The sequence below is a fragment of the Vigna unguiculata genome, chromosome 2 (assembly GCF_037176805.1).
Source record: "Vigna unguiculata cultivar grain cowpea cultivar isolate G323 ecotype 2 chromosome 2, ASM3717680v1, whole genome shotgun sequence".
NCBI classification, from domain to species: Eukaryota; Viridiplantae; Streptophyta; class Magnoliopsida; order Fabales; family Fabaceae; genus Vigna; species Vigna unguiculata.
The window spans coordinates 23,357,840-23,378,282 of record NC_140793.1 but is presented as its reverse complement, the minus strand read 5'-3'; the positions used below and the strand labels follow the sequence as shown (position 1 = coordinate 23,378,282).

General features: G+C 27.2%; 1 protein-coding gene across 2 annotated transcripts; it reads left to right on the top strand.

Moving 5' to 3' along the window:
- The first annotated feature begins 5,724 nt into the window (after window positions 1-5,724).
- On the top strand, window positions 5,725-9,904 carry LOC114173272 (beta-hexosaminidase (DUF1336)). 2 transcript variants are annotated; one of them, XM_028057550.2, is made up of 11 exons: window positions 5,725-5,912; window positions 6,271-6,348; window positions 6,491-6,886; window positions 6,992-7,075; window positions 7,171-7,347; window positions 7,652-7,787; window positions 7,906-8,068; window positions 8,158-8,286; window positions 8,582-8,776; window positions 8,997-9,119; window positions 9,399-9,904. In XM_028057550.2, exons 3-11 carry the CDS (start codon window positions 6,568-6,570, stop codon window positions 9,516-9,518), a joined length of 1,446 nt encoding a protein of 481 aa, XP_027913351.2. In that variant the 5' UTR covers window positions 5,725-5,912; window positions 6,271-6,348; window positions 6,491-6,567; the 3' UTR covers window positions 9,519-9,904. The 2 variants fall into 2 exon arrangements, with proteins under 2 accessions (XP_027913351.2, XP_027913352.2); XM_028057551.2 differs by having other exon boundaries at window positions 6,271-6,385.
- Window positions 9,905-20,443: the final 10,539 nt, after the last annotated feature.

Genomic DNA, 20,443 nt, shown 5'->3' with positions numbered 1-20,443 from the left:
TGTAGTAGATGTAGTAGAATGTGGGGTGATGTAAAGTGAAGTGGGAATCATAATGATGAGTGACTAGATATAGGATACAAGGGATGCATTGTAATGTGTTAGTGATATGAGAATTAAGAGTTCATATAAATATATATAAGATAAACCTGACACCTTATGACTGAGATGATATCAGTAGTATTCCAATTTAATGGCGAATTGCGTTCATACCAGTGGTAGAAGACATAGAATTAACTTAGGATTAAGTGATACTAAGGATGACTAATAATATGATTTTAATTGAGAATTCTTGATTTGGTAATTATGATGGTGGTAGAGTAATGTAGGCACTATTGGTGTGCAAAGCTATGCCAATTGAACTAGTTGAGTGAAAGTGTATGTGAGAGTGTGAGAAAGTAAGCCTGAACCTAAACCAGAATTCGTAGTATGCAAATACTAATAGGGCGCCTAGCGGTAATATGTGAACCGCCAGGCGATAGCGATGAATTCAGAGGGCAACCTGCATGCGTGGCACCTGGCGACAGAGATCGTTCTACTAGGCGGTTTGAAAGCGTGGTTCGCCTGGCGGCTCAAGAGCAGTGCCAGGCGATATTGTTGCAGCAGAATTGGGTTTTGCTTGCTTTGATGTGCGTGGTCTACAAGGTTTTTATGATGTCTCGAAGTTTGGCTTACTGGTGTTCCTTGAGTTGTGGCTCAAAACATATTCCTTGAGTTGTGGCTCGGGATAAGGGTTAAGCATGTGTCATTCCTTGAGTTATGGCTCAAAATGACATCTCTTGAGTTATGGCTCAAGATGGCGGATGAACACGAGAAACTCTTGAGTTGTGGCTCGGGTTGGCAAGTGTTGCCGGTGTGAGTGTGCATGTTGTGGCATGTACGGATAGGTCCAGTTAGATTACCCTCCTTAGTATTAAGCTGACGAGTTTGGTAGTCTTGGGACATTACAAATGTTATTTGTATTGGGAACTCCACCTGGTGTTACAGTGTGTAATCCGTAGCATGGTTTCCTGCACGTGCTCTACCAGTTGTGGCTGGTAGGTATGGCAGTAAGACACCTTGAGATACTCATTAAAAGACGTAGAACTCAGTTAGCATGGTGGTGGTCATGTGGCATGAAATCAAAGGATGGAATTCCTTTGGTATATTTATGATGATATATAATTGTCTTATATATATATATATATATATATATATATATATATATATATATATATATATATATATATATAATTGTTTGATATTAGCTCGCCCTATTTGCTTGTGTTTGGCGATGATCATGTATGCGGTACACGGGAACATATGTTGTTGCAGGTGGATCTAGTGAGGCATAGAGCCGGAGCGGAACTAGTCTGGAAATAATTTATCAGAGTTTTATGATTTATTTTTTAAATAAATTGTAATATTTTATATTACTGAACTTTGATATTAATCATGGTTTTATATTTGAGTTATAATAGAGTTTTTGCGAATATTTATTACGGATATAAAGTTTTAAATTGCTCGTGTTTTGTGAATGATGTTTAATAAATGACGCTGACATATTATTTACGTAGTAATTATCTATTTTATTATTTAATTTCATAATATTCAGATGGGATGTTATAAGCAGACTTATCCTATTACGAAATGTTGGAGGTTATCATTGAGCTTAATTATTATGGTCAATTCAAAGTTGTTCTTTTCAAGTGTAAGTGGGCAGATACTACACGAGATAGAGGATATAAAAAGGATCAATGGAATTTTAATTGTGTTAACTTTGATAAACTAATTCATATTGGAGATCGTGACGAACATGAACCTTATATTTTGGCATCTCAAGCACAAATGGTATATTATGTAGATGATGTGGTTAATAAAGGATGGAGTGTTGTTGTGCATTTAAAGCCAAGAGATTTGTATGAAATGGGAGAAATAGTAAAAGAGGTATATGAAAATGAGACATACCAAGATCAAGAGCTAGAGAAATTTTATAATAATGACAATGAATATGTGCAATTGACTACAAACCATTTAGATGGTGATATCCCTAACGCATATGTATAAGTTGAAAAAGTAATTAGTAATAATTTTTTTCTTAAAGGTAATGATTTTTTATATTCAAAGTTATTTTCAATGCATGTATACTTGACTCATGTTTGATTTCTTAATGTTATATTCTTAAGGTGATTATATGTTGCTTCCTCTTATCAATTTCAGGTTAGGAAGGACATATATATATAAAGAACCTATAGTAAAAAGTGTACTCTTTATTCTCTGGTTCTCTTTCTTCTTTGATGAATTAACTGCCTTCTTTGATCCTCAACCACAAATAAGTTATGTCCAGCCTTTGGAAATATGCATTTGGAAATGCTCAACCAAATATGTCCAGACAGGGGGCAATTATGCATTACATGAGCAATTCATTTCACTTTCTCCTCCTACCTTATGGATTAAAACTAATTATCTTTGTACTTATTTGTAATGTGATTTTTTATACAAGCATTATACTGTATCGGTGAGTTATTCATCTATACCACATAATCATGATTTTTGTGCAGGTCAATGATCTAGTAATAAACTATTTTAGTATATGCATGCTGATTTCATGATTTGAGGTTGACATTCTTCTAATATTTTTCTTTTATAATTTCAGCAAACCGTTGATGCAAATAAGCCTGAGTCTTCTATGGGTACAAGATGATCATTTGGTGGTAGCAACATTTAGGGTGTTGATGATGTTTTTTAGGATGAAACTATTTTAGTGTATTATGAACTTTGAGTAAGTATGGATTAAGTTGTAATTATTTCAATTTAAATTGCTTTTATGTTAATATGTTGATTTTGAGAATCAAAAGTTTTAGATATATTTGAGCACTTTGGTTGAAGTATTTGATTGAAGTTTACAAAAAAATATTATTGATATAAAAATATAAGTACCTCAAATGGTGACATACATTGTCAAGTATAGTAGGAGATTCTAATTACAAACAAAATATTGTTTTTAAGAGATTTGAATAACGCAAGAAAAATATAGTAATAAATCCACAAAATAAATAATACAAACGAAACAGGTTAAAACCTTTACAGTATAATCCTCGAATTGAGGACAGTATTAAACCCCACAAAAAAATGAAAAACAAAAAATTTGGAATCAAATAGGTTGATGGAAATAAATGAGGTTTTAAACCTCCACAAAATAATAATCATGAATAGGAGAGGTTATAACCCTCCATTAAAAAACTTCCACAATATGAACTAGATACCAGGGTTGTAGAAAACCTGCACAAATAACTTGTGGGGAACCTATCCGCGGAGGTTTGAAAAATCCCTGCAAATTATTTTATGAAGGGTATAAACCCCGCTAAACGAAATTAAAACCCCGCAATTTAGTTTTTTTTTGTAGTGTTTTATTTATTAGGTATTAACTTTTTTTTATATTCATGAATGAATGTTACGAATATCTTTTATTTTTAATTTTAAGTAAAGTCATTTAAAAATAAGTATAATTTGATTAATTTTAAAGTATAATTCAAATACAATTTTATATTAAAATATTAATATAAATAAATTAGTTTTTTAAAATAAACTTAAATGACTTACACCAATATATTTTAAAAAAATATTTAAAAAAAAATAAATTTAACATGTCTAAAAAGAATATAAATATATAAAATCAACTTTTCAACAACGATTGATTTTTTTTACTAATAAATTTATTTTGGTAACTTGACTTTTTTAAAAATACATAAATAAATTTTACTAATTCTATCAATGGGTGAATACCACCATTCACGAACTCACAATAAAACAATTAAATATATATTTAATATACAGTTTTTCCTCGCAAATATTTGTAATTACACATTTTTTTACCATAAAAAGACAATCCAGCATAGTAGTCAACTAGAAATGTATGTAAAATAATAATCACACAATAATAAACACTATATAATTAAAATGTTGAGTTGGTCCTAATATCTTATTGGGTAACTAATTTACACTTGGATGTAAAGGTCTCATTGGTATCTCAATGTCATTCACATAACATATAGTATTACTTTTGCTTTTTATTAATCATACAAGTTATTGTTCTAAAAATTGTATGAATTATTACTTTGAACACAAGTTCAATAAGAGTTTCTCAATTAAAACGCGTTGACAAAGAAGTGTCTATGCCATCTTATATAGTTAGACATGTCAAAGTGAGTCAATTTGGCTTACCACGAGCCTAGTTGAAAATGAGAGAACCCAATCCGACTCACTTTATAGTGAGTCAGAAACTTTTTAACTTGGCTTAACCCACCACGGATTGGTGGGTTAAGTTGGCTGGCTCACAAACTCACATAAAAAAATTATTTATTTATTTATTTATTTTTAAGTATTCAAATATTTAAATAATTTTTTAAGCAACTCATGATATGAAAATCACAATAAAATCAATAATCAATATCTTTATCACACTCACCACCAATATATGATGAATTATTTCCAAGAAAGTGTCTATATAGTTCAAGAAAACATGACTAATATTACACATTTTTTGTCATGTTATTCAATAAAATATAAATAAAAAAAACTACACACTTTTGTCATGCTAATTTAAAAAAATTTGTTTATAAGACGATTGTTTGAGTAATTTACTATAAAAATTATTGTTAAAGATTAAAGTATCAACGTATATAACTTGACAATCAAATTAATTAAACATTCAAACTATTCAAATATTTTTGAACAACACTCTAGCATTTAAAAATATGAAATTGTGAACCTATAAAATTAGGAGCAGTAAATAATTATTGAAAAATAAAATAGAATTTGTAAAAAAATATTGGTGGGTTTAATGGGTCAACTCACCTTCAACCCGCCTCGAACCTGTTTAATCCGTGGGTTAAGTGAGCCGGGTTGAGTTTAACCTACTTTTAAAAAAACTTTTCTCAACCCAACCTTGCTTGAACCCATGGTAAACCAGATTGAATGTGAACCGGGTTAAGTTCAACATATTTTAAAAAAAAAACTAAACTTTTTCTCAACCCAACCTTATTCGAATCCATGATGAGTCGGATTGAAACCATTTTGACATTTCTATACAAAGTTAGGGACAAGAGAGATTAGTTACTTTGTCTTTGGGAACACTTTTTTTTTTATTATTATTATTATTGCACTTTTCATTTAGTATAAACAAACACTAATTCAAATAATATTATAGTCTTTGAAACTTGGAAGAGAACACTTACATTAATTTGAGAACAAAGAACAGTTACTAATGCATTAATCGTATTAATTAGAATATCTTAAAATGCACAAAACTTATACAGTAAATTTATTAATATTTGATGTTCTTAATAAATTATTTATCACATCTATGACGTTGTTTACAAGTATTCTACTATTAATGGTTGAAGTAAAACTTTAAATATGAACACTATCTACAATGTTAGTAATAAAAATTATTAGATGAGAAGTTTTTTAAAGATTAAAAGCGAGGATAAAGAGATTACATTTTCATAAATTTTAAATTTTTTGATTAAAAATAATAAAATATAATTTTATTAAACATGGTAGAACAAATTAGTATAATGATTGATAAACTGGTGAGATAAATGATAAATGAGATTGTAAGATATAAATTATAGTAAGAGATTTGATCATACAATGGCTACATTTGTATAAAAAATAGCGTTTGACAACGAAGTAGGATCCAAATAGATCGGAGGATTGTGTTGTGTACTTGTCAACACCTTTCATATTTCTCTGACTCTCTCTCTTCATTTTGGTTGGAACAACCCTCTTTCTTCTCTTCCCTTGTCTCTTTTTTCTCTTGTCTCAAACAAGTTAAAGGACAAAGGAAACCACAACCAACACGTATAGAGAGGAATCCTAGTTCCTTTCTGGGAACGACGGATCCTCCATTCATGCAGAGTACCCTTCACCAGGTGATTCACTTCTTCTTCTTCTTTCTTTTTCTTATCATCAATCCATTTTCTCACTTTCTTCATTCATATAACCATCTTTTCATCGTTCCTGCATGCATCTATGTTTATGTATTCTTTTGTTCTATCCGTTGGTTACCCCTTCAACACATGTACGTGTTGGAGGTTTGTGTTCATGTCAACACGTACCATGAGTCCATGTCAACGTAGTTATCCTCTCTCACATCTTGTTTTGTTTGCTGCTGATTTTATCGTGTTTATGTCAACTCTTGCGAGCCAAATCATTCTGCGAATCTTTCTTTCTTTAAATTTTTTTATCAATATGTGTTTATATATTTATATCGTGTTCTTCATTATTCAGGTATTTCTCTTCAAATTGAGGTGGTTGTGGCAGGCACATATATCTAACACTTTGATGGACTCCATGTTATAATCAATCGTAGGTGTATCATTGTTTTAGAGTGCTGTTTTTTGAGGTGTATATGTATGCACATATAAATTGAGTTTCCTTTTTATGTATTTTTATTCCATGTTTTGATGCTAATCTAGAACTATAATTTGGTTGTTTTTGTGGCTGCAAGGTTCTAATTTTTTGGCAGAGAATCAATCATACAAACTTCCTAATCCAATTTTTGTGGTGAAATAAAAGAAAGTCAAAATGTTGGCTGGGTTAGTGAAGAAGATTGCCTCCACCACAATGGGGAGTTGTGCCTCAAATCCAAATAGAAAAGCCAATAGTGGCCACAAGAGAAGAAAACACAAGTCAAAACGCAGAGGAAATATTCCCATAGCACTTCCTGATATGCCTTTGAAAAGGGTAAGCAATGCTGGAAGCATTGTGGGAGATTTCAATATCACTGACTTTGTTAACCTCGACTTTGAGAATGGTGCTTCAGCCCCCTGCAAAAGATCAGAGGTTTCAAATATGAAGTTTCATTTAACACAACTTCAATACCACACTCAAATTGATGCAAATGGTACGCAGTTAATAGGTTTTCTTATAACAAGTTTTCTCATTCACCCTTTGGTTATTTGTGATTGTAATGTTTGTGCCTTTGATGGTGTATGATTGTATTATGCAGGAAAATATCAAGAAGAAGCATGGTTTGATTCAGTTAGCATTATAGAATCTGATTCAGATGATGACTTCAGCAGTGTGCATGGAGGTGATGCATTTATTGGTTGCAGTTCTCAGTGTTCATTTCAGAATCAGTTCTTGCTATCTTAATGGGACTTATGTGTTTGTCTTTTGTGATGACAGATTGTTTTCCCTTTGCCAGCAATGCTTTAGCAAGTGGCCCAAATCAGGTTGTTCAGTATGAAACTGCATCTTGCTTTTATGAGAAAACTCAAGAAACCAACTCAAAACAATCAACGGTTATCATGCTTTCTGTTACAAGGTCATCAATTGATGGATGTGACAAGATGACCGAATCCCGTAAGTGCATAATATGCACTGTTTCCCATTGTTTTGTTCATGATTTTCCCTTTTGCTCTTCAAAATCTCCAAGCGTGAAATTATGAGCATCTTAAAGGCTTTTGTCCAACAATGAGAATGTTATATGCACTGAATACATATTTGTTACAGCTACATTGCTACTTTTTATATTAATTTTGTTCCAACTAAATCTGAATATTGACTTAGGCTAGAAACATTCAATGTTTGGCCTTCAGATTTAGCATAAACAAATACATACATATATCTCAGAATTTTGATGATACTAAAATGATTGGATGAACAGGTTCATCAGAGCAATTTCTTTTCCGTCCTAAAGCAGGGACTCAAATCCCAGGTTCAACTCAAGAAAATCCATCACCTGGTACATGGTCTGTGATTACACCATCAGTGTTCAAGCTTCGTGGTGAAAACTTTTTCAGGCACGTGAAAATTTTTCATTTCATGTTCATATTCATATTCATCCATTAATTAGTCCACTGGTTTCATTCTTAGTTTCTTCTTAAAAGACTAATATTATATGCGAAATAACTTGTGCAGAGATAAGCAAAAGAGCCCTGCTCCTGAAATTTGTCCTTACGTACCAATAGGTGTTGATTTATTCTCTTGTCCAAAGAAGATAAACCACATTGCTAGGTATCTTGAACTTCCATCTATCACAGAAAATGAGAACTTACCTTCCCTCCTCATTGTTAATATACAGGTTTGCTCCTTTTATACTCACATGCTGTTTTTCTACTTGTACAACGTTAAAGAATGCTTGCTTATATTATTATGTTTCTTTTGCCTTAGCTGCCAGCATATGCTGCTAGTGTGTTCCTTGGTGATGCCGATGGAGAAGGCTTGAGTCTTGTACTGTATTTTAAATTGTCCGAGGATTTTGAAAAAGAGATCTCACAAAATTTTCAAAGCATGATTAAGGTATTTCTTTTCATCAATATCTACCTGTTATTTAGAAATTTGACTTAGTAAACACAAGGGTTAGGAATGCAAATGTTGAATCTAAGTCCCACATTAAGTAAAAATAAGAAAATTAAATCTCATATAAGAATGACCTATAAATTTATTGTCTTAAAGTTTTAGATTGAAGGCGGTGGTGTCAATCCATTACTCGAGGGAAAACAAGTGAATGTCCAATTTGATCTTGCTATAGTTTCCTAACATCAAATTGAGCATTTGTTTCTTTTTAAGCTAAACAAGAGTATTGGTTTGGCAGAGATTAATGGATGATGAGATGGAAAAGGTGAAAGGGTATACAAAGGAAAGCACGATTCCCTACAGGGAGAGGCTAAAAATTTTGGCTGGGGTTGTCAATCCAGAGGATCTTAACCTGTATTCTACAGAGAAAAAGCTTATAAATGCTTACAATGGCAAGCCTGTGTTGTCACGTCCTCAACACGAGTTCTATAAGGTATATAACATATTTATGGCATCAGAATTGAGTTCATTTTGTGTAAACACTTTTATACACCCTTTAATGCAACAAAAATTTAGGATTTTGAGGTGGAATGATCAAAATGAAGTTGTTCAACAATTCTATGTTGCATTCAGTCATAAAACTTACTTTACCATGCAAAATGATTCTTCTACTCCTTATATTTGAACACATTATTCATGTATTTTGATTACAGGGACCTAACTACTTTGAGATAGATCTTGATATACATCGTTTTAGCTACATATCAAGGAAAGGACTTGATTCACTCAGAGACCGTGTAAAGCTTGGAATACTTGATGTTGGCCTAACTATCCAGGTATATGTTGTCTTGAAAGGATCAGTTGAAAATCTCGTATCGACTAGAAATAAGACAAATTTATAATATATAAGTAGATACAAATTTTATTTTACAATTTACTTTTATAGAATTGAGTTAAACTTAAAATCTGATTCTTAACCGTAATTACAACAAAATCCTAAAACTATGAAGTTTGTGAAGTTTTCTCTTTTGTTTTTGGTCAAGTTTGTATGGAATCAAAACATGTTTTTAGTTTGGTTAAATAATATTTGATATCCACTTGTTATGGTTTTGCAGGCACAAAAGCAAGAGGAACTTCCTGAGGAGGTGTTGTGCTGCTTAAGATTGAACAAAATTGATTTTGTTAACCATGGTCAAATTCCTACCCTTGTAACTCTTGAGGATAACTCAAGTTGATGGATGGAGGAAAATTAAAGAAAAAAACTTGGTTAATAGTTTCAAAGTGGGGGTGCCAAGTCTATTTAATTAACAAGGGAAATAAAAGAAGAAAGAAGAGAAGCAACCTTTGAAGATTTTTTTTTTTTAATTATTACCTATAAGATGATTCTATCAAAGTCCTACATGTTGTAACTTTGCATGACAATTAGCTTCCTCCTTTGTGTTATTGAGAGGAAGGCTAATTAAAAATTGTAATTGGGATATTCTTTTAGGAGAAAAGAAAAATGTTTTCTAACATTTTAGTTTGTAAGTGTATTTTCTCTTTAAAGTATATTCTATATAAGAAGGCTAAAACCCATGAGGACTCTTGTTACAGTTCTCTTTGATTTTTTTACCACACAAAATCATTTCTTATGGTTGTTTTATTTTTCAGTTTAGTACTTTTTACATATTTTTTTTTAAATTCATTTTATTTTTCCTACATACGCAATTAGACGCAGGGACGGAGCTACAAATCTCGCTTTTCAAGGGATAATAATATAATAAAAATAACAATTTTACTATGACAAATATAAAAAGTTTCATTATATATATATATATATATATGCAATAATTATTAGAAATCAAATATCTATTAAAGTTTTACATAAATGATCAAATTAGATAGAGTTAAGTATGTTTTTACTCCTTGAACTTTGACCCCAACTTGGAATTTATCTCTGTCCGAAACTTCAATATATTTTAGTCCCTAAACTTTAAAAATGAATGAACATAGTCATTTTAACTCAATTATGTTAACTTTGTTTTAGGTGTTGAATACATTTCTCACTAGATATTGAATTAGGAATGTGTCAAACAGTGTAAACAACTTTAATACTAACATGAAAAGCGTTCGACACGTAAAAAAAATTAAAATAATTGGGTTAAAAGAACTATATTCATTCATTTCTAAAGTTTAAGGATCAAGATATATCGAAGTTTCAGACAAGAACGAATTTCAATTTTAGGTCAAAGTTCGGGGATTAAAAACATACTTAACTCAATTAGATAATATCATTATTATACCCAATATAATTATATATCCATGTATATATATATATATATATATATATATATATATATATATATATATTATTTTTAAATATTATATTTTTTTATACATTTAATATATTTTGATCATATTTACAGTGATATTTATTAATAAGAGACTCAATTATGTGACATCTACCTGGATATTTTTATGAATCTATTAAGTTTATCCGTGAAAGAAACAATATATGAAAAAAAGAAATAAGTTATGCGTAAAATAATTATATATGGACACTTCAACATCTATAAAATAATATATTTAAAACAAATTATTTAATTTTAAATTTTACAAGGAGCATCCTCTCACTAGTACACATAATTTTCTTAAAACCGGTTGAAGATAGTACCTAATATATTAAGTGTCATTGATATAATTATAATTGGAAATAAAAAGAAACAACGTTGTTTCTTTTTATTTAACTATAGTTAAATATTAATAATATCACTGGTGGCGGATCTTGATTAATATTTTATGGGTAGCCAAATTAATACAATCAAAATTTATATATTTAATTATTGTCACTAAAGCAAAGATAATGAATACATAATTTAGTATAACCATAACTATATAAAGAAATAATAATTATTGTCATTTATTTTTTTATATTTTTGAACTCATCAATAATGGACCAGAACTAAAAATTCCAGTTATTTATTTTTCAATGTAAATAAACAAATTGTCAGCAAAATATTCACCTTTCATCTTTATTCAATAATCTTGTTTTGATAATATTCATTAAAAAAAAATTTATTATAGTAATGACTCACCTGTAATTTTTTGAACTTTAAGAAAACAAATTTATAATTGGACAATTGAATTAATAGTATCATGGTTCAGAATATATTTGAAAAAGTTGAATTTGTCTTATTTTCATCTTCACACAATTTCCTTTTTTATCATTTTTAAAATATAATTTGTTCTTTTATTCTTTACCAATATTTTTTTTAAAGACTAAGACTAAAGAATAATTTGTCATAATCTAATAAAAAATTGAGATGTAAATACTAAAATAAAAATTCATGATAATTAAACTACAATTAAAAATCAGTTATGAAAAAAATACATAGTACACTATTTTTTTTCTATATTCTTAAAAATGAATATACGAAAAGTTCGTTAGATAAAAAATAATTTTAACTATTAAACTAATATTTCACTGTCAAGTAAACAAAAAAGTTTTTTTTTTTAAGAATGAAAGAAAAACTATAAGAGAAAAGAGTAGAAACAATGATTATTTTCCTCTTTAAAAATACAAAAAAAAAAAAAAACAAGTAAAAGTAAACTATGTGAACAATATGTAAGAAACTTAGAAGACAAATAAAAAATATCTTAATATTTTTTTTTATTCTTTATTATATTTAATTTCAAATTTTATTATTAATTAATATTAAATATTATGATTTATAAGTTAAATAAAAAAGATTTAATTTAATTTTCTTTGATTTTTGATATACTACACATAATTTAAAAAAATTTTAAATACTATATATAATTTAAAAATTTTCAAAATTTTTAATTGCATAAACTATAAAAAAAATCAAAATATTTTAATATACATAATTTTAAAAATTTTAAAAATTTTAAATACAAAAAGTTATAAAATAATCAACATTTTTGGGGGGCCATGGCCCTCCCTGCTCCTATAATAGTCCCCTACTGAATATCACACTGTAAACATAATTTCATGTATTTTGAATTTATAAACAAATGAACTAAAATAATTTCAAATATATAATAAACTTAAAGCATAATAAACCTTATTTATAAACTTAGAAATGTTTTTTCTGATGTGTATTAATCAGCATTGATGTAAACTAATGAGTGTCACAAATATTAATATTAGTATTTTAATTTTCTTGAGCATAATTTTTCTTTTTGAGAGATAACATCAATAGTTTGACATAAGGTCTTCCTGACGTAAATATTTGTGAAGTTTGATACGCAAGATAAACTATTTGTCTTAAAATTTTATCTCCCGAATGTTAAAAAACATCATTCTTGATTAGTTGATTTTCACATTATTTTTATTGCATATCTACTTTCAAGAAGAAAATTAACAAAAACATATTATACCTAGAATAACAATAAGCATACTAAGAAAATTAAACATATATATTAACAAAATCCTTCGTTTTCTCTTTTTTGTATTATTTGGATTTGAAAATTTATAGTTCTTTTTCTTATTTTTAGTGGTATAAATAGTAAAAGTAGAATTACCATGATGAACTTCCTCAAATACTTAAGAAATCATAGAAGGGATGATAACTTTAAAACAAGGCTGTTTCTTCCAGCACCTCCAACCATTTCTTTAACACCCCTAAATTTTACCAAACTACCTAAAATACCCTTTTAACTTTCACCATCTACACCACAAAGTTAACATTACTAGAAGTCGACTTCGGTAATATATTTTGACTTCCGAAAGTCGACTTTCGATAATATATTTGGACTTCCGAAAGTCGATTTTGAATAACATATTTTGACTTCCAGAAGTTGACTTCCGATTATATATTTAGATTTTCGATAATATATTTTGACTTCTAGAAGTCGACTTTTGGTAATATATTTTGACTTCCAGAAGTCAACTTCCGCTAATATATTTTGACTTTCAGAATTTGACTTTCGGTAATATATTAATATTCTAATTTTTTATTTTCTTAAAGAATATTTTTAAAATATTACTCCATTTTTTTAAATTTTAAAAAATATTTTATTAAAAAATTAATGTTTTTTAATTTAATTTATTTGAAATTATTATATTAAGAAATATGAAAACATAAAAAATAAATAAAATAATAAATAATAAACTAAAAAACATTTAAAACTTAGAAAACATAAATTTTAATTAAAATTAAAAATAGTTAAAGCAGAATTAATATTTTTTTTAATATAAAGTTTAAGTATTTTTAATTTAATTTATTTCTTAAGTATTTTTAATATATATATATATATATATATATATTTAAAAAATAAAATTATATATACGTATATATAATTTTTTATATAATTTATTAAAAAATTAAACTAAAAAATAAAATTTAAAAACAAAACTTTAAATTAAAAAATATAAACGAAAAAAAAAAACATAAATTTTGACTTCCGGAAGTCGACTTTATTTTGACTTCCGGAAGTCGACTTTTAGTGATATATTTTGACTTCCAGAAATCAATTTCCGGTGATATATTTTAACTTTCGAAAGTCGACTTCCGGTGATATATTTTGACTTTCCAAAATCGACTTCTGGTGATAATTTTTGACTTTCGGAAGTATTCTTCACCGGAAGTCGACATCCGGAAGTAATTTTGGGGGTGTGATGCGCGTGACTTTAATTAAATGGTCAAAGGGTATTTTTAGGATTTAAAAGCTTTTTGGAGGTGTAGATAAAATTTTGGAGGTGCAGGAAGAAAGAGCCTAAAACGATGAGTGCAAGAAACAAGCAACCAAGTCAAAGCCCATTTGAAGTCCAATTTGGAGCCATTAATTGAATCTTGGCCAATGAAACATTAAATAAAGGTAACAAAAATGTGGCAAAGAAAGCATGAAAAACATGATAAGTAAGGAAAACATCTCCAACAAATCCGGCCAAATGAAGATTTTATTTTTAAATTTTAAATTTTTTTTTCGATTTACCGGTTTAATTATTGGCATTGACAAGTGTGATTTGGAAGCCACATTTTCATTTTACTAATTAGGCATTCCAAATTTTATTTAGAAGGAAAATCAATAAGTTTACTTTGGAATTTATGAATTTTTGAGACTTGTGAAGATATTCTTATATGAGTGATAATAAATTTGGAATTTTATCTTGAGCTCTTAAGAGGTAAGCTTGGGAGTTGAGGGGGATTTTGACCTTTATTTCTTTTATATATATTAAAATTAATATATAAATAAAAATATTATTTTTAATTATGGTAAATTTATTCTTTAAAATTTGTATGCACTTATAAATAAAATTTTGACATTTTAAAATATTTGTGAAGAACCTTTGGAGGTAAGTAAATATTTTTTTATTAAACTTTTCATTTCTTTGTCTTCTGAGTGACACTTCTCTTTCATTCTTTCATTCCTACAAGTATTTCTATCTTTTACTTATTTGTCTTAACTCTTATTACTGTTTTGTTTAGTTATTCTAGTTCAATCTTTTTCAATTTTTTCCAATTACATGTCTTGTTTATCTTATGTTGTGTGTTAGAAAATTAAATCAATATCCATAACAAGTACTTAAATTCAAGCTAAATACAACTAAATCATTATCATAGGAACACTTAAAACAGACACTAAAAACATAGTGTAACCAACTTCATATATATATATATATATATATATATATATATATATATATATATATATATATATATATCACTGTAGTACAACATTGATCCAACAACTTTTGATTTTTTTTTAAGTAGAAAACTTCATCAAATATGCTCCAACAATGATCTAACTATTTTTTTATTATTATATTCTTGTTATCCAAATACTTTGTATGAGAGGAAAGAGTATTATTTTTATATGTAGAACAATATAATACATCAAGCTTTAGTCGTTTTATCATTCATGTCAATGTTGTTGATTATTGAATATGTTTATGAAGACTTAGATGTGTTTTTAGGATGTGTTATGTTGATTAAGATTTGTTGTAACTTGTATTTTATGATTTGATCTTATAATTGCAGTTAGAAAGTTGTCCCAATTGAATTAGAACTTGCCTTGATTATAAGTTATTTTTTAATTAATTAAAATATATTTTTAATCTATTAAAATGGTCTTAACTAGTAGAAAATGATCGTAGAAACATTTTAATTGATTAGATAATCCTTTTAGTCAATAATAATCACTTAGAACCATGAGTTGTTTTGAGCTCTCTATTTTAATATGTTAAAATGAGTTTTTAGTAGATTAAAATTTCTTACACTTTTGTAAAGGCTTTGGACTCTTCTATTTTAATGTGTTAAAATAATGAGTTGATCAATTAATTTCACAAGTAAAATTAACAAATTAAAACAAATATTTTTGGAATATATATGACTCTTTCATCTCAAAATCATTTAACATGAGATCAAAACAAAGGTTTTTGAAAAATAATTGAAAGAGAGTTCAGACAAAGCTAAAATCTATTCTTAAAGCTTTATTTGTGCAAATTATGAAATTAATAACATGTTTGAAGAGAGACATAGAATTTCACCTGATTTATTCTTTTTTTATTATTCTTATACTTTTTTTAGATTATATTGTTTTCATTTTTTGTATTCGATTTTGAGTTTTAGACTATCTTTAAATGTATTACTAGGTGTGAAAATCAATTATGTAGGGTTCAAGATTTGGTTTCTTGGATTATTTTCTTTCATTGTATTAATTGTGTATTTGTAGGAACTCTAATTTTAGTGTGAGCTTGACGGGTGTGGTTGAGAAACTAGATGCAACTCTATGATAAAGTGATCTAGTATAAAAAGTAATTGCATTTTTTTTATCTTTCTCTCTAGCATTCAATTGATGTTTTTTTTTTTCATCTTGGTTCTATGCATAAAACTGGAAACAACAATCCTAAAGTTGAATGTTTTAATAGAGACATCATTATAAGTTTTATGAAAATTTGAGATAGTTCAATTCACTTCCATCTTGAACTAAATCTTTAAAAATTAACAATTGGCATAAGAGTTGGTCTCTTATTCAAGATCTTATCATGTTTTTCAAAAATGGTTAAGAGCAACCTTCCTTTTGCTAAATGTTCATCTATTAATAGGCCACCAATATTTGGAGAGGTAAACTATTAGTTTTGGAAAGTTAGAAGGAAAATCTTTACTGAATCCATTAATAGAAGAATTTGGGATGTCGTAGTGAATGGTATTCGTGTATTCATAAGCATGTTGTTGAACATGAGTTTCTTGAAAAATCTTGGTTTGATTGGTTTCAAATTGAAGACAAATAACTTAATATGATTGTACAACAAAAGAATATTATAAACTTTGCATTGAATCTTGATGAATTTTTCAGAGTTTCTTACCATAGCGTAATGAAGAAAATGTGGGACATTCTTAAAGTCACACATGAAGAAGCTATTGAAGCCGAGAGGACAAGAAAACATGCACTGATTCACAAGTATGGACTTTTTAAGATGCAACAAGGGGAAGCAATTGTTGATGTAATTTTAAGGTCAAATGATATGTTAACAATATCTTTGTTTGGAAAGTTAAGGATTACAAGCTAGAGATGAATACACTTAGTGAACAAGAAAGTTATGACAAAAAAAATTAGAGCATTGCATTAAAGATGTTATATGAAAGAATGAAGAGAATGAAACAATGATTCAGAAAATGTAATACTACTTGTCAAAATATTTGGAAAATTTCTAAAGAAAAGGAATAAGGATGGAGTTTTTTTCTAAAAAAAGGATACGTAAATGAAAATTTTGATTCTAGTTCATCTAACTTTACATGTGTTTGGACGTGGAAAACAAGGTCATATCAAAATTAAATGCCCAAATAGTCAAAATAAAGAAAAGTTCAATGATAGGAAATCTAAGAAAGAAAGTAAGACTGGAATAACTTACATTACATTGAAAAACAATGATTGGACCTCTTCTAGTGCTTCTTCAAAAGAGGATGAGGAAGTTAACCTCTTCTTGATGGTTGTTTATGTTTATTCAGGTACTATAAGTACATAAGACTTTGAGACTGAAGCTAATTACATTATGCTTTTCAATGGGTTTAGCAAGAAGCATGAAGAAACTAATAGAATATAAATTCTCTTACCAAGTGTGGGGAGGATGATTGAAACTCGAATGGTCTCTTTGATTTAGAACAAACCAAGCTAGGGTTTTACGAATGGAGATTTTCAATCTACAAAGTTAATAAACATAAAAGATGAGCAAATTGAGTTTCAGTGTCGACAAAGAGCAAATAAGTGAAAAGGGAAAGAAATGCATCCAACGAAAATGAAAGAAGGTTTTAAATTTTATATTTTTTTAATAATTTTGTAATTTAAAATACGTATGTAAATTTGGTATGAAAGGGATGTCCTCGCTTACATACGAATTTTTCATACGAAAAAGAGAAAAATAATTAGTATATTATTACATACGAAAAAAAATCTGTATGTAACAACATTTTACATACGAAAAAAAATTGTATATAAAATCCATATGTAAAACTTAATTTATGTACGGACTTTAATCCGTATATAATTATTTGTAGATAATTTTAACTTTTTCTGTAGTGATATTCAAGTAAATGAGATACATTGCTTATTACCATTGCTAATTACAATAAGCTTTTCAAAACTTTTAATGAGATGCATCGCTCAGCATCGCTCACATGACAACATGGACATTCAAGTTTTAATAAGATGTATAACTCAAACATTAACTTAAAACCAAAGTTAAAGAGATTGGGGTAACTCTCTTTCCTTTGAGATGTAAGTAGTCAAACGTTGACTCTTTAAAACCATGCAAATGTTAGCACTGTAATCACTTAAGCACTCATGACAAAATTTGATGACAAAGTTTGTAGTTATAAATAGTGATCACATGCATGCTTTATTCTAGAGATACGTGTCAATGAAAAAATCGAGCTAAAAATTTCCATTTTTGTTCTCATTTTCTTATATGTTACTATTTTTTTTTTTTGAAAAAAAAAAACTTTTTTTCTTCATTTGACAAAATAAGATCGGAATTGATTGGGACAACATTTAACATGCATGGTTTAGAGTTTCAACTGAATTCATATCTTTTTGAGTCAAATACTTGTTCTTTTTCTGTTATCTCATTTCCTTTTCTCTATTTTTGTAAATTTGTAATCTAACATCTATTTTCAATTTGAAATGGTCAATATTAAATTGGTAAGATGTTCTTTTTCTTTTCTTTTAATCCAAAACTAGTGGTGACAATTACAATATATGTTTTTTGGTTAAGTTTGAATATTTATATTTGTGTTTTGTTTGTTTTGCTGGTTTTATCATTTATAATTAACCATTTGGAGTGTAAAATGATTTCTATCTAGAATTCTTTTCTTTTTTGTGGTTGAAAATATCCTCAAAAGAAGATTTGATGTTGAGTTTCAGGAAAATATGTAAATGATGGTGAGAAACCACTATACCCATGTGATTTGAATTCTATATAAATTTTTTTTATCCTTAATATTATCTCATTTGCACATCTCATGTCAAGATCTGGCTAAGTGAATTAAAAATAAAAGAAGTGCAAACTATTCAATTATTTTATGAATAGGAATATAAGATCGTAATTAAGATTTTGATTTGAGATTATTTTATTATTTAGGGCATCACTATTTTTTGAGAAAACATTGTTTTGATTAATTTTTTATTAGTTGTAAACTGTAATTATATCTTGCCGTAGATATTTTTTGGATATTGATAAAATTATTTTTTATGAGTAAACCGTATCTTACAATAGATATGTTTCGGGGAGTATTATATTACAAAAAAACTTTCAACCAACTAATTAGAATTTTATTAATTAAACAACTAGTTCATAATTTAAATTTTTTTAAAAGAAGTATTACCCAATTATATATATATATATATATATATATATATATATATATATATATATAATTATTCATGCTAACTTATATACTTTTTTATTTACGCAGACTAATTATAACATTACCTGGTTTTGCATGAATATTTGTCTATGTAATAATGTATTGAAATTATGTATTAGACACATTTTATAATAATGTGTTATCCGTAATAATAAAGTTGCTTACTTTTTTTTCTCCAATTATTTTAATCTATCAGGTATTCGTAATTTTAAGATTTATTCTACTGAATTATTTTTATTTAATATTTTATACCAAATTTAAGTAATCATTATTATATATCGTTCATATTTATTTTATTGTAATTTTTTTTAATTATTTTAGTATTACACTTCTTAGTAATTTTATTTTATCTGTATATGAAATAAACTATATAAAAATTATTTTTTAAATGTATAAAATTGTCATTTAATTTATGAAGATTTATATTTGACTTAAATTACTATATTTTAATTCAAATTTTTATTATTTTTCTTTATAATATAATGTACAAACTCGCTCTCTATATATTCATTTAAAAAATATATAATTTAATTCGAGATATAATATTTTTTTATTAAGTTGTAATCAAATGTTTACAATGCATTTGAATTTAAGTTAATTCTTAATAACTTTCCAAATTGATTATACAATAAATAACACTTCTATCTTATTGAATATAGTTAAAAATTAGGTATGAAATTAATTTTCCTGTGTAAAATATAATATATTTATAATAAATCTAAAAATATTATGACTAATTTCAAATTACAAATGATAGAAAAGAAAAATTACATATATTAAAAAATATTAAATATCTAATATAACTAACAAATCTTATAACTTTTGTAAGTAATAAAAAATATTTTTAATAATAAACAATAAATTCCCTTTCAAAAAACAAAATTCTTTGCTTGCAAAAGTCAAAATACCGGTACTAGTATATGTGCAAAATACTAGTACTAATACATGTATGCGATACATTTTGTGATATACCTCTGCTGATTTATCCGATTAAATGGGATATTGGTAAATAATTTTTTTTATCTCTTTGAGTAATATTTTTATGAAAATTATATTTTTTAAATATTATGAAGATGTATGGTATGTTTAAAATATTCTCTTAAATAAGAGATACAATTATTCGTGATATACCTCTACTGGTATATTAGATTAAATATAATTTTTTTTTATCTTTTAAATAATATTTTTATGAAAATTATATTTTTTAAATATTATGTACAAGTATTATCAATACGTATGATATATTTAAAATATTTTCTTAAATAAGAGATATAATTATAAGAGATATAATT

What these genes read in the sequence shown, in the direction of transcription:
- LOC114173272 (XM_028057550.2), top strand. Translation starts at nt 6,568, where the DNA reads ATGTTGGCTGGGTTAGTGAAGAAGATTGCCTCCACCACAATGGGGAGT. An exon ending in CGTGGTGAAAACTTTTTCAG is followed by an intron (nt 7,788 to 7,905) that starts GCACGTGAAAAT and finishes TAACTTGTGCAG; the next exon opens with AGATAAGCAAAAGAGCCCTG. An exon ending in ATTTTCAAAGCATGATTAAG is followed by an intron (nt 8,287 to 8,581) that starts GTATTTCTTTTC and finishes TTGGTTTGGCAG; the next exon opens with AGATTAATGGATGATGAGAT.